This window comes from Amblyomma americanum, chromosome 6 (assembly GCF_052857255.1).
Source record: "Amblyomma americanum isolate KBUSLIRL-KWMA chromosome 6, ASM5285725v1, whole genome shotgun sequence".
Lineage (NCBI taxonomy): Eukaryota > Metazoa > Arthropoda > Arachnida > Ixodida > Ixodidae > Amblyomma > Amblyomma americanum.
The window spans coordinates 28,116,212-28,131,205 of NC_135502.1; the positions used below are offsets into that span (position 1 = coordinate 28,116,212).

Genomic DNA, 14,994 nt, shown 5'->3' on the forward strand with positions numbered 1-14,994 from the left:
TCCTTTCGTCCTTGTTCCTTTCGTGCAACCTTTCATGATGAATCAACGCGCCCAACTTTCCAGCTCACTACCTTTGATGTACTGCACCGCTGGCATTGGCATGTCGGAAAAACAGCTCTTCTTACTCAAACCTATTTTTAAAAAATTGAATAAAGTATTGGGTGAAACACCCTGTATATACAGTCTATGGACTGCCTTAAGAAATGTTTGTAAGAGGGGGGCTAGTTACCTGCTTACCTTTATATTCTGCAAATAAGTTTGACTACCGTTTCCTTGTGACTGTCCACTGTTTGGGGATGTTTCCTTGGTCCCAAGTCGGACACAACACGAAACGGTTGTGTTCAGTATACGTGACGCATATATAGGGTTCAGAGTTTTTGGGTGATTCGGCAAATTTATTTTCAAAAAGCGACGAATGAACATTTCTTTCTCGCAAAGATCCGTGGCTGCGGCATCGTGTAGAAGAGAGCAAAGTTACACTTGTATTACTGTAAGGAAACCGTGCATATAGTATAATCAGTCGCTGTAACCGATTGTGTTGCGCGGCTTAAATTTTATTTTACAATGTTTGTTGAAATGCTAATTTGTATATGGAAGAAATAATGTGTTCAGTTGGACACAAACGCAGTCAGTTTCTTGCATCAAACCTATATGATTTCCAATGCTCTTTGTTTATGCGGCATTGGTAACCTGACCACTTTCCTCCGCGCCATAACTGGGGGAAAGAATGTAACAGTGCTAAGACGGGACAAAGGGAACGACAGAAACGCTGGGGGGGGGGGGGGGGGGGGGGGTTGTTTGTGTCGTTCCCTTTGCACCGTCTTAGCGCTGTTGCATCATTTACGTCAGCGTGTACCAACCAGCCCGTAACAGCCCTGTCCTTGATTCTATAAAATGATTAACCTAATCCTCAGACGCAACATGTACGTTTGTAGAAGAGGCCCCCAAAGGTACGACAGGTACGACCGAGAGGACAGCACGGCACCATTTAAGCTGCTGTCGTGCTGCACGTCAAACGAGCACGTCTTTTATTCGGAGCAGCATCTCCTTGCACCCGCTTCTGCATGCCTACTGGGCGCATACTATTCCCCGCCGTTTTTGGAAGCATACACTGTCCGGACGTCATCACCGAGTGGGAGCTTAGGTCTGCGCCGCGTATTTCATCTTGTACGGCACGATATACTTGCGCAGTACGGTGCACGTCGGCGTCGTGCTGACGTCCTGCACTCTGGGCTGCTCCACAAGCCGCAGGGACTTGGCAAGCTGCTTCTCGTTGGCTGGCCACAGCGTGCTTCCCGCGCTTATGGTGCTGCGTGGTTTCGCGAAAAAACAAACAAGGAAGGTACTCGTGTGGCATAGCGCCCATCAAGAACACTATACACTGCACATGGCAAAAAAGAACCTCCGTCAAAAGGAGCCGCATTATCACGAAGCAGTTCAGCAATGTTCACACATCGAGAAATTTTGCCTGAGAGAACTGCACTGACCCTTACGTTTTCGTCGAAGAAAACTCGAGAAATACATGGCGCCCACCGCTTTCCACTCAGAATGACCCATAAATTTGTTCCTGCTTCCAGTTTCTGTGTCAATCACTGCCAATCGCTTCGCAGCGCTCCCTCTCTTGTTGCCACATTAGTCTATTACCCTTGTTCGGTGCATTAGAGGCGCTTCTGTCCCGTGGCGTTCTCTTTCTCTGTCTCTCTCTCTCTCGCGCGCATGCGCACTCAATAAGAACGAGCCCCTTGAAGGACTTGCCATTGATACAAGGAACGTGATTTAGGCAGGCGAAATTGTATAAAAATCCTTTGCCGAGGGAAAAAAAAAGTCATCAATTTCAGGTCAAGATCCACAGGCAACATTAATAAAGGGCGCTTTTAATACTTCAAAAAAAAAAACCTAGAAAGAGGGGGAGATGTGCGCTGCTTTAATAAAAGCTTTCTCGCTCAGGCCTCCCTTAAATCAATACCCGATTAAAGCTCAAGTGTCCCCTCAAGTTTTTTTTTTCTGCCACAATCATGGAAGCGATGGCCATTACTTTCACCGCGAGAGGGTTTGTTAGGCGGTCGGAAGTGTTTCTAAGCGGTTGCGTAAATGCTTCCCAATCTTGTGATTGGAAGTGTGCGTATACCCAGAAATTCTAGGCAAGCGCATTTTTTTCAGCGCAATGCTGTTTATCAACTCATGTTTTTCGCATATTGCAAGACTGCACGATAAGAATCAATCTATCCGCACATTCCTCTTTGGGACGCCCGTAGTTTTCTGCTAATTATTGTCAAAAACGCAACCCAATTGTTTTCTGTGGCAGTTTTAAAAGCAAGATTTTGCTATGCATCGGAATGTTAGAACATTCCCATCAATCTGTTAATAACGATATGTAGCAATAATCCACATTTGCCTCGCAGTTGAAAGTGATATCTAAGAAAGCTGGACTTCATCGATATGGTGGGTATAAAGATTAACAGGAAAAAATATGGATTAGCCCAGCTAATCCAGGATATACAAATCGAAAAGCGAGATTGAGGTCTCCACTGGCCCACGGAGCCGGTTTTGTGCCTTTCATTTCGTGAAAATGAACGGAGTTTCCTGCAAAGTTGTCAACGCCAATGAACTCTATGAACGCCGTCGGCTCACTTGTTTTGTTTGATTTTTTATCCTTTTGCCGCCGTTTACAAGGCGTGCCTCTCGTGATTCTGGCGTTTCAGCCGCTTGTCTAGCCTTGCACTTTCCATATCTTCGCTGCTTTTGAGCCAACTCCCACGCTACCACTTCTGGGTGTTCTCCTTCAATGGCGAAAGGTCAGACGACGGAGGCAGCGCGCGGCGGTGACGACGGCTGCGGTAGCAGCGGCCACCTGCGCTCCGCGTGACGTCACTCGGTTTCACGGTCAGACGACGGAGTCAGCGCGCGGTGGCTACGACGGCTGCGGCAGCAGCGACCACCTGCGCTCCGCGTGACGTCACTCGGTTTCGCGCATGCGCAGCTGTGGCAAATCTGTAGTGTGGCTCACGCGAAGCCCGGTGTTGACGAGCCTAGTGAAGCTTTTCGCTTCAAAAGCTGACGTATATTGTTTAGCAGTCTGGGGTAATAAGGATGACTGTCTACGTCTGAGAAGCATTGGAAGCGATAAGCGAATATATGTACTTAATTAGGGCAGGTGACCACCGATCCAGGCAACGAGAGAGAAATACGTAGGAGATTGTCAGTTCGTAAACAATTGTGTAAAATAATCATGGGTGTTTTTCGTTGTAAAACAAACGAACTGGCTTTCTTGAGGGCTGGGGCATTTACGCCGACCAATATTTGTTTAGAATCTAGATGATAAATGGCGCCTGAAAGGTTTAACGCTGTTGCTACGTTTTCCACGATACACTCTAAACACGAACACATCTATATGGGAGTACAAAGGGAGGGAGTGCGCTAGTTGACAGTTTACTCCCTTCTTACTCCTTTCTGTTTAGAGTGTAGTGGAAATCGGCGCTGTATGCTCTGTCGTGCACAGGCGCGTTACTGTATGAGCTGCGAAGTAGTCGCGTCCTCCCTGCCTACCCGTTGTGGACAAACGAGCTCCAGAGGCCGATGACCAGCTGGCTGAACTGCGTGTCGCGCTCGGCGACCAGCTCGGGCCGGTCGAACACGTATCCCCAGACGAAGGGAAACTCGTCGAAGTGCGTGACGCCCATCCAGGCCGGCCAGAAGGTGGCCCTCTGCGGCCGGTAGCCGTACTCGTAGTGGTAGACGCGCGAGCCCTGCTGGCGCAGCATGAACTGCGAGAAGTACAGCGTCGGGCAGCGCATCGCTACGTCGCCGATTCCGTCGGCCAGGTGTCGCACTATGTCCGGCGTCGACGTCCCCTCCTGCACAGGGCATTAGCCTTATTCTGTACACCGGGCATAGGTAAATTCGAGATGTGGGAGGTAGAAACGTATGCCAGATTTTTTTTTTTTTTCGGAACGGTAGGGTATAGAGTGGGACAAGCTAATTTATTGTGTTAGGACGGAGGGGTTGCCGGGCAGCTTATGACCAGTGAGAGCACTTCCGTCCAGGAAGCTGGTGTGGGGATTCGAAGAGGGGCGCGGGTTCGTCCCCATTCCTCGTCATTATAAACCTTTAACCCTTTGCGGGGCATTAAACAACAGGGTGGGTAACTCCGGATCGGTGGGACACAAAACCGGTTAGTTGAACTTCCGGCTACCGCCGTTGCATGCTCGCAGGCTACTGAAATATCAATCAATCAATCAATCAATCAATCAATCAATCAATCAATCAATCAATCGATCATTTTATTCAGACATGAACTTGTATGCACAGTACATGCCCACGAGATGAGACAAAAGGAAGAAGCTGCTGGCATTCTTCCTGACGAGGCCTCACCCCGGATCACACATCAAAGGCAAAAGGGTGGTTACATTCATTAAAACTCAACAAGCTCTTTAGTTCAATTTTCACAGTAGTTGAAAGTTAATGAAGGCACATAGGATAACAAAGAGAAAAGAAAAAGACCAGTAACGCTACAGTTCGCAACACAATAGAAAATATGGCAGGAGTGAGGCTATCACTGTAAACACTACATAGCACAAGTATTTGATGGGTCAGTCGTACGCATAAAAAGCATCTTCATTTTCTTTTTGAAATGACAAGTGGTTTTACAAGTTACAGCTTCGTCAATTATGGAAGGATACACATTGCAAACTGCAGAAATTTGGTTATCAATGTGTTCGGTGCCGTAGTTTGTCCGGGCACGAGTGGAAATAAAAGACGTGACTCGCAGACTATAGCGTATGTTTCTGTTCACGTACTTGTTTCTGAAAGATGTGATGTCCTGCTTTATTTTATGATAAATATGAACAGCAACTGAAAGCTTATAGCACAGTGGGAATGGAAGAACATTGAAGGACTGTAATAAGCAGTCACCTGAGGAAGGATTAGGAGAACATGCGCGCAGAGCTCTTTTTTGTAATGATAATAATCTGGCTGTGTCAGTTTTGTTGCAAGTGCCCCACACTAAATTGCAATACACCAGTTGTGAATGGATGAGGGCAAAATACAACTGCATTCCGTTTCGTATTTTCCAACTTCTTCAATTGAGCCTTCGTGTCAACCAATTATTTCAGACTTAAGCAGCACAGCGTTATAGCTAAAGAAAAGCAAATTAGTACTTTTTGTATGGGTGAGTTGGTTAATTGCTTCAAAGTCACATACTTGCGCAAGGAAGACGCGTGCACAAACGAAATTGGGGACATGTGTTATGTGCTACTTTTGTTTTTCCTCGTCTTCCTTGCGCAAGTGCGTACCTTTGAACTAAAGCAAATTATTGGGGTAACGTCACGAGGCAGAGAAAATAAGGAATGGGTCAGGGAACAGAAAAGAGAAGTAGGAGATAGTCTTGAGCAGGGCATGTAATGCGGAAAAAAGGTAACTTACTGGCACATAAAAAAAATGCTATCCATGATAGGGCTAACCGGAGAGCGCAACCTTTATCCTACAGTGAATAATTACCCAGGCTGCCGACTGTATACGGATGCCTTGCTTGCGAAGGCGAGAAGCTTCGAGAGGGTTGGGTCACACACTAAACACTCGAGGAACCTTTCACATAGTGTGTTGAGCTGAAAAAAAAAATGATTGCAGATGGCCTAGGGGGCCCGGTGTGATTTTGTACTCGCACTCCTCAGTTTTTTTTATTTTTTTCTTTTCAGCTCAGCTATGGCAACCACACTGAGGAAGTGGTCGCCTCACGTCATTCGCGTAGTGCTCTTGCAAGGTGAATACGTCGAGGAAGGTGTGCACATGTAGTCACGCCATCGGTCACGCTGTTAAGTCGTCTATACAGCCACGCACGTTCACAAAACGATGCCGTGAGCACCGATGACCTGCCTGCCCCTCAGTGAACGTTCATCTCTTTCCATGACTCCGAGTAGAAAGTGTGCGGACATTTGAGATGATGCGGGCGGCTGCATGCGCGCGTTATACCTTATCCAGTACCAAAGTGAGCACATGTCTTACTAATGTGAATGTTTCTTTCTAAGCACTCTTTTACAAATGGAAAGTTAAGGCGACGTAAGGGGCGTCTAATATTGGGCAGTTGTTAGTAGCACATCGTATTAACACCATTACATCACGCAGAAGTACTCGAACTCTTCACACGCCCTGCGTATGGCAATTTCATTCGTTTGCCTGCACTGTAAGGGATACGATGGCAGTGATAACCACAATAACCAAATTTTCGTAAAGCAGAAAAAAAAGACATCCTTTTTGGCACAACTTAGTTTTCCTAGACGCTAGTAAATTGCTTACCCTTGTTCGTGCATTGGCATAGGCGTGCGCAGGTCTTCATAATGAGGGGCCAAAGTTCATGGTAGCGCCCGTTCATGTCTTATGTGTAGCAAGGAGCAATATGGTAGAAAACTTGCGCCCCCTTCCCCATGTCTGTTAGGGGGGTCACTGCCCTCCTCCTCCTCGCACGCCTGTGTGTGTTATTCATTATATTACCGCGAAGGCGAAATTGAGCAGGTAATGGAAGCTAGAGTGCGCGAAGGGTGAATGAAAACAACTGATCGTACCTTGACATTGGCTAGAAGCCCCTCGATGAGGTCCTCGGGGGCCTCCCAGAGGGCGTAGTTGACGAGCAGCTTCACGATGGTCACGTGCTGCCTGTTACTCATGACGAAGGGGTCGGTGATGCCCATAGTCTTGTACAACTTGTACAGGAAGTACGTGCCTTCGTTTTCATTCACGCCTATTAACAGGTCCACAGGACGCGCGCTGCCGTTGGCCATGGTGACCAGGGGGTCACTGGGCAGCAGTTCGTCCCCGGAAATCGGTATGAAAGACGACGCCTTGAGTCCCAACACCATCTTGACGGCGCCCAGCAGCTTCTCGGTCGTCTGGTTGCGCAGGCAGTCAACCACGTGTCCCATGGGCCTGCGCAGCAAGTGTGGCCCGCACAGTCTTGCCGCCAGCCGGCGCGCTTTCTCTGGGCCCGTGAGCCGGTTCTCTTCGACTTTGTAGAAAGGCGTGCCACTCTGCATGATGGCCCGCTGGAAGAGGTGGCGCGTGAGCGGCGAGATGACGTGGTAGCCGACCGAGATGGAGCCTGCGCTCTGTCCCATCAGCGTCACGCGCTCGGGGTCTCCTCCGAAGGCGCGCACGTTTTCCCGTACCCAGAGCAGCGCCAGCCGCTGGTCCCAAAGGCCTTGATTTCCGGGAGCGTCGTCCGTGCCCACGTACAAGAAGCCGAACACGTTGACCCTGTAATTGGGCACCACCACCACGACGTCTCCAAGCGCAGCGAAATGGCTGCCATCGTAGATGCCCAGGTGGTTGCCGCCGTTCTGGAAGCCCCCGCCGTAGAGGTACACGACAACCGGCCGCGGTGCGTCATCGGTGTGAAAGCTGGGCGTCCAGAGGTTCAAGTGGAGGCAGTCTTCGTCGAAGCTGGAGGCATTGACGTACTCCGTGTTGAACCAATACGACTCCTGTGGGCATGCGGGCCTCATCTTGGTCGCCATGGTGATGGTCTTGGACGGTGTCCTTCGCATGGCATGCAGAAATCGCCGCTCTCCCACAGGTGGATCGGCGAAAGGAACGCCATAGAAGGCGTGCAAAGTCCTGCCGTGTGCCGTAATCTCAACACCGTGCATGGGGCCACTGGTGGTGAGGACGACCAGACTCCCGTTGCTTTCTGGGATGACGGTGTACTCCGGGCGGTGCTTTCGGCCCTCAGTCGATAGCAGTACTATGCCCGCGATTCCCAGCAGGAGGCACACGTTTATCGCGAACACTGCAAGAGTGAACGTATGACAAGAGAGCGCTGAGCACGATTCCGCTCTTCGTTTTATGCCCCTGTCGCACGGCCTCTCCCATGGAGTGCTGCTTGAGTCAGTGTACACCAACGTCCCTCAGTAAACGTGGTTAGAACCTCTTTATTACAGCTGCGCACCACGTGTTGCTGCACAAACTGTCTTGTTTTTTTTTTCAGCACGAGGAACTTACATTGGCCGGACGCATGGTATGTTGAGACACTACGGTCTTACGGTCTACCTCAACCTTCTCTCCGCTTGGCCTCCGCACTTTCACCTCTCCTTATGTCTTCCCCCATGGCGCAGTTGGGTGCCCACATATAATTTAGAGTTACCAAGATAGCTCACCTTTTATTTCTTCGTAACCTCTGCTAATTCCTACCATTCTCGGACCCCATCAAGCGCGCTGCACTTCGATCCTCGATCACGGTTCGTCAATCGCAATCGAGATACCCAAGCACTGCCATCAATTAAATAGAACTATTCTGAATATGAACGTTAACAGAAAAATAATGTAGAAAATATTATTGCAAATAAATATTATTACATAGTACGACTTCTGAATAACAGGACGGCTGAATTCTTAAATATTGTGACGAAGAAGACGACGAACTGTGCAGTGGCGCGGAAAGGAGCGCTCGCGCTAGGCCAGCGGCCATTAAATCACCTCATTGCCATCGATCATCGTGTCTTTCTTCGGCTGGCCGCCACGTAACATTTGGTGGAGGTGCCGGGGTATCATCGGCATCCTGGTCCGGCGAGCTTCGGCGTCCTGCGTCTGCTGTGGTCGTCGGCCGTGAGTTCTTGGCCTGCGTCACTCGACCGTGCCCCAGCCTTTCAGACCCGAACCGACCTCTCCGTTGCACCCCCCCCCCCCCGCGCCCCGTCCCCCGCCGACCACTCAACACGACGAACTGCATGAACCCGACGCAATGACCTGATCTACCGACCCCACCGACCCGAGACGCCGCTTACATCTGAAGACACCGTTCCCCTGCCCAGGCCGTTCGGCGCGACCTGGGGCCTCGACCGTCGGCTCCTGGCGACCTACGGCCCAGAAGCTTCGCGAACCCGGAATCATTCTCCTTCATCGTGTCGGCCAGCACTTCACCACTTTCTTCTTCCTGTCCCACCATCCTCTGAAGCCCATCACCACTTCGCGCGTCTTTTCGTCACCGATCGGGACGATCGCTCGGTGGCCCCGGGTAGTGTGACGAAGAAGACGACGAACTGTGCAGTGGCGCGGATAGGAGCGCTGGCGCTAGGCCAGCGGCCATTAAATCACCTCATTGCCATCGATCATCGCGTCTCTTTCTTCGGCTGGCTGCCACGTAACAATATACATCAATAGTTCTAGCACTGCATACGTGGATTCTGAACCATGTGCACAAAGTCACCCGCCGCGGTGGCTCAGTGGTTAGGGCGCTCGACTACTGAGCCGGAGTTCCCGGGTTCGAACCCGACCGCGGCGGCTGCGTTTTTATGGAGGAAAAACGCTAAGGCGCCCGTGTGCTGTGCGATGTCAGTGCACGTTAAAGATCCCCAGGTGGTCGAAATTATTCCGGAGCCCTCCACTACGGCACCTATTTCTTCCTTTCTTCTTTCACTCCCTCCCTTATCCCTTCCCTTACGGCGCGGTTCAGGTGTCCAACGATATATGAGACAGATACTGCGCCATTTCCTTTCCCCGAAAACCAATTATTGTGCACAAAGTCAACAAGGACTCAGCATCGACACTCTTAAAAAACCAACTGCTTGCCGTCCAGAATGCAGCATTTACTGAGTTTGTAACGCATAACATGCAAGCTTGCACCTTGATCTTACTTCTTCAATCCGCAGTCACGTGTGCCTGAGCACTCCAGTGAAAACAATTTACGAGTATACCTGCATCTATGCGTAGCGCTTAACTCGCAAATGTACGAAAAAAAAACGGAGGATTCCTCGCCGTATTGTTACGAATGAGTTTAGTACTACGAGGATAGGGTTAATTGGAGAGACATGGGAGAGGCCTTTGCCCTGCAGTGGGTGTAGTAAGGCTGATGATGATGATGATGATTAGTACTACAGGTAGCGGCAGTCGGGATGAAGCGTATATATGTGTTGGTGTAACACTCTTAGCACATGCATTTTGCATTGTTGGAATTGACTGCTGCAGAAATGCCACCTCGGACCTCTTCCCCACAACGCTATCAGTTCGACCGAGTTTGAGATCCAGGATGCAACAGCGCCTTTCCTCTGCTTATAACCTCCTCATAATTACGCGCCACGACGACTGGCTTTTCCAATTCGGCTGAAGTGCGTACAGCTGGCGATCGCCAGTAAATTATTCCTAAACTGCAGAATAGTGCCTCGGACGACTGCTGGCGGGCGTAGTGGGCTGGAGACTGAGTCGAACCATGAGGCAACAGCTTACTACCATCGAGCTCGAAAGCATGTGCATGTCAGGTCGAGTTAATGAGGATCGAGGGATTCTTTACCACTGTTTTTTAAAACATCGTTCGGCGATTTTACTAAAGGTCGCTTCCAAAAAAAAAACGGAGAAAAACATTGACAAGGTGGTTACCACTGGTTACCACGAGATTCAGCGGCAGCTGTTAAGGTGTTTATACTATAAGATATGCTGTGGCAGGAAACATGAGAGCGACCTCAAATATATAAGGCGCTATTTTTTTGTTTTCCGCTCGTAGTCAAAGTTTTTCGTCTTGGTCTCCTCTCCAGTCCGCCGGTCTGGAAGCGCAGCACCGCCAATGGTCCTCTCATCTGGCGGCGCGTTTCAAGCAGTTGCCGCAGATGGACCGAGCTGCATTCCTCTGCTTTCGCCATATCCTTCTTCCTCCTTCCACGGTATCCACTTTCCGGACATGTGCTACGCCTCCCTACACTCTCGCAGTACCCTCCTTCCGCGGATACCTCCTCCTTAGGTAACTACCCTCCGGTTGGTTCCCATGGCAACCACGTTGTGAAAGTGGGCGGAGGGCAAAAGTGGGTTTGTTATGTGTCGGAGGCCTTCAGGATGGTGGAGGTGGGAAGCTAGTGATGAGTGAAGGTTCTGGAGAGTGAAGTTCGGTTGTTTGTTTGGTGCTGGATTTAGAATTCTGGAGGGTGCAGATGGATGGAGGGTAAAGGCGGGTTGGTGGAGGGCGGTGCCCTTTGCAGGGTGGTGCGGCGAAATCACTATACGACAAAGTGAGTAATGCTTACGCATTAAAAAATTATTACAGTAATCGTCGTCTTCATCCCGCGGTCACATCCACTACAGAGCAAATGCCTTCTATTATTCTTATACCTGCCCTGCGCCAGACGTATTCACATACTGTACAAACTTATCGTTCCAGCCGACTGTCCCTCTGGTGCATTTTCTTCCTTCGTAATCCACTCTGCACCTTCGTTTCTCAATTCGCAGAACTACATACATGTCTCGCCCAGGCCCATTTTTTTTTCTATTGATTTCCGCTTGGATACCATTAACCCGGGTATGTTAGGTATTGCACGGTGCTCTCTTTTCGTCTCTCAGGGTTGTAAATATGTCATTTCCCTTTCTATGCATAGCTTGCACCAACGCCACAGCAGCCGCCATGCTGGCGAACCAGGAGCTCTGCGAGAAGGCATTGAAACCAGCTCCGGCCTGTTCTGTCGAAGCTATGGGTGTTTCAGTGTCTTGACGTCCGTGACATCAAATGCAAGCAGTGACATAAAATATGGTTCTGGCTGTGCTCTCTTCGTACAACTTATTTTCAAGTTTTTCGTTAGCCTCATGTTTCGCACCCGCATGTGGTATTAAAATATACTTTTGTTCTCGGGAATGCCGGCGGTAAGGCTGCTGTTCATACTTTGAGAGTGCCTGAAAAATGCACCCCTTTCCAGCCTTTCTATCCTGAAAAACTACTCAAGAAACAAAAGTAAATACATAACAATCTTGCGCGACCGCCGACATATCTGTGCTCAAGGTTAAGCATGGGCTCGGTGAAACTGTGCTTAGTTTTGACATTTTCCCTAATTTGATCCGGTGCACAAGGCGCACGAGCACAGAGAAGTCGGCGGTCGTGCACGTAAGCTAAATATTTGGCCGACTGTTTTCACACATACCACCCTGGAGCAGCTAGCGTTAAATGCACGCTGTTTCCATTTGAACTGCTTCGACTTGTATGTCGCGCACCCTAGTAATCTGCACGTGGCAATGCGCTTGCTGCGAGAAGTGCTATAGACTCACCCTTGAGGCCACGGCAGAAAGATCTCACCCTGAGGTTCATCTCTGAGCAGCGTAGCAGCTACCGAGCTCCGACGGCGCACAGGTGCGGAATGCGCGAAAGGCGGTCTCTGTCCAGGTGGTGGTTCAACATCGACGGCCCTCGCATTCACGCAGAAATTTTGCTCATAACGGGGAAGAACACGAATGGTCGCACCCTGATGACACGCGGTCGTACCAATGTCGCTGTGGATGATGATGATGTCCTCAGGCTTCGCTGTGGATTCTCCGTCGCATTCCGAGGGCGCGTTACACTCGGTTCGGAAAATAGTGGTCAGGTTGACAAGTATTCCCGTTTCGAGTTTTCTCACCTTCTCGAAATGTAGCAGTACTTAGGCACAGGACAGCTGCACTTTCGGCGGTTTTTCTTGATTACATCGCCGAGGGAAAGTTGCAGGTGGTACTGTACCCTCTCGTGAGCAGCAACCGAGGGAAAGAGAAAGAGGAAAACGGTACAAAACAGCCCCTTTTGTATCTGCCCCAAACCCTGGCCAGTCCCCTACTGTGAGTTTGTGCCATCGGTTTTGAAACAACAATAACAACAGCCACTGTATACTGAGGTCAACAACGACAAAGATTCCACACAGCCAGCAGGGCGCAGAAATTTGTGCGACTATATATAACCACAAAAACGGAGGTTGTTGTTTTTGCTGAAGTTAGTTTATTCATTCAGTTGGGTGCTAATACGGACATCGGACTTCGCATACTGCACTAGAACGGTACTTGAGCTGCGCCTGAGGTGCTGTCGTCGGACCAAACCCAGGGCTGGAACATTTCTGCTCTTTCCGCCCTTCAACAGTGCTTCACGCAGAGCTCGCATGATCGATATTGCAGGGATGCCATACTCTGCGCAGCAAACGGTAAGGAGAATATAACTGAAGGAAAATAATCATGTTCCTGTTTAGTTTGTGGCATACAAGCTATTTCGGCAAAGGTGAACCAGAATTTTTAAAAATAGCCTTTTTGAGGTATAGAGATGAGTTATATGATGAAGCAAAAATGTTGTTGTTGTTCATTGATAATGTTTCCGTTGACTTGACGACACTTTGCGATGAGCGGAGAGGGCGACCAGCATAAAAGAAACTTTCCAACACTCGCCAGTCAACGGCCGGAGGCTAACGGAACCAGGCCACCACCCACGCCAAGCGAGATATCCCTGCCTTCCCAAACAATAGGCCGGAGTCTGGACCGAGCGAGCCTTCCGTCCGCCTCACCTCCGTCCGATATGACCGTTTCCTTCGGCCGCCATCTACGCGCCCCCAGGGCTCTTCTCAGTCCCGCGTGCATTCCTTCCATTTCGCGCCAAATATCGACTCAAACCACCGTGGCTCTAACCAATCAGTAGTCTTCAACAAATATCAAGCGCAAAACACTGCGTCAAAACAACGCACAAGCGTGGACTACTTCCACCAGTCGTGGCTCAACATTCATAAGCCGTAGCACGAGTGTGGCGTCTGCCCCTGTCACACGGGCACTTGTAAGGCCTTAGAAATTAAGGTCCTTTGCCCCAAAGGCGCGTGACGCGCATCTACACGGCAAAGTGTCGAGACCTTTGCGATAAAGGTCCGTAGCAATAAAGGCGGCCGTCAGAGGCCTTAAAGTTGCTTAAAGGAGCAACCCAGACGGCAGCGCCAGCTAGCGTGCTCAAAGAATAAAAAATTGACGCAATTTTTAGTTTTGAAACCGTAAAAAATATCTAATTTATCTTATTTAATGGTTAATTTTTCGTTACAGTGCAGTTAACCGTAGAGGAGGCTATGACTAAAGACATCCACACTGCTAAGAAAGGACTTGAACGCTTTTCAGCAGCCACTTTGACACACACGTGCTTGCGCATCTCGCTTTGCTGTTTTTTTCCTCGTTTGCTCTTTGTTGTGTGCGTGTTTTGAGTTTGCTTGTGTGCACAAAGACACAAGCAACAAAGCACGCTTCTCGAACACAACGAGGAGCCGAAAAGAAAAGTGCGCCTACCATGGTCGGACCGAGAACGATGAAAAAAAAAAAATAGAAACTTTGTTTCAAAATATCCGTTTCTCACCGTTAGAACGCTCGTTTATTATCGTGATAGCTACTTTTTCCAACATAAACGAAAGCACTCTTAGCTGAAGTGCTACCGTCGCTTCTCGGCCTTTTGGCTTAGATTGTATGTAGAAAAAACCAATTACCGTCTGCTTTAATTTCATAATGTTACTAACGCCGCTTCACACACAGCGGTGAGTTTTGGCATTCACGGAGGCCGCGTTCTAGCTCCTTTGGATTTTCCGTGTAGCAGCGTCGCTGCTCCTTTTCGGTTTTCATCCTTTAGTGCAATAAGACAACTTTACGGCAAAGGCCGAGAAGAAGTCCCGTGTGACAGGGGTATGACCGCTCTCCCCAAGCAAAGTGGGATAAAGTTACTTTGCCTTACGACGCTGCAGCTCGAAATACACAGGGTATTTCACCTAAGACTTTACACAACTTTAAAAGATAGGCTTTTTGAGTAAGAGGAACGCTTCTTTCGCATAGCATTGTCAGCGGTGCGGCATGTACGGTCCATCAGAATACAGCTATAGCTGTGCTAACCACCAAGCTGGTTAACTAATATTGACTAGTTAACTTTTAACTATTACTGTTAGGCTCCTTAATAACTGAAAAGCGTGTAGCCCACCGTAAGTAATATCCATATCAGTTTATAGAATTTCAAAATTTTGGCTTCATCGCGCCAAAACACAGGCGCTTTCGAGAAGCTTGTAACCAAAGCAACTTTCCATTGGTCGTAACTCGTCCTGTCAAGTTTCAATGTCAAGTGCATGCGTGTAATTGCGATTCAGATGAAAAGTAAAACGTCAGTTCTGTTTCAGTCGAAACCGAAATCTAAGTCAAGCTGGTAAAGTGTGCTTAAGAAAGCTGAACCTCTAATAAGAGCTACTGGCAGAAAAAAATAAGCTCTGTTTTCTTGAAAAGGTTTACAGG

The 14,994-nt window shown here is 49.1% G+C and overlaps 1 protein-coding gene across 1 annotated transcript; it reads right to left on the reverse strand.

Moving 5' to 3' along the window:
• Window positions 1-945: 945 nt before the first annotated feature.
• On the reverse strand, window positions 946-12,144 carry LOC144094625 (acetylcholinesterase-like). Its single transcript, XM_077628547.1, has 4 exons — window positions 12,007-12,144; window positions 6,558-7,777; window positions 3,547-3,854; window positions 946-1,309 (listed from the first exon to the last, which is right to left on the reverse strand). Exons 1-4 carry the CDS (start codon window positions 12,044-12,046, stop codon window positions 1,141-1,143), a joined length of 1,737 nt encoding a protein of 578 aa, XP_077484673.1. The 5' UTR covers window positions 12,047-12,144; the 3' UTR covers window positions 946-1,140.
• Between the last annotated feature and the right edge of the window lie 2,850 nt (window positions 12,145-14,994).

Excerpts from the sequence above, each read along its gene's own strand:
- LOC144094625 (XM_077628547.1), bottom strand. The coding sequence starts at position 12,046 with ATGAACCTCAGGGTGAGATCTTTCTGCCGTGGCCTCAAGG. Across the intron at positions 7,778-12,006 it reads TTTCTGCCGTGGCCTCAAGG|TGTTCGCGATAAACGTGTGC; the intron begins GTGAGTCTATAG and ends TCACTCTTGCAG. Across the intron at positions 3,855-6,557 it reads GGCTTCTAGCCAATGTCAAG|GAGGGGACGTCGACGCCGGA; the intron begins GTACGATCAGTT and ends TGCCCTGTGCAG.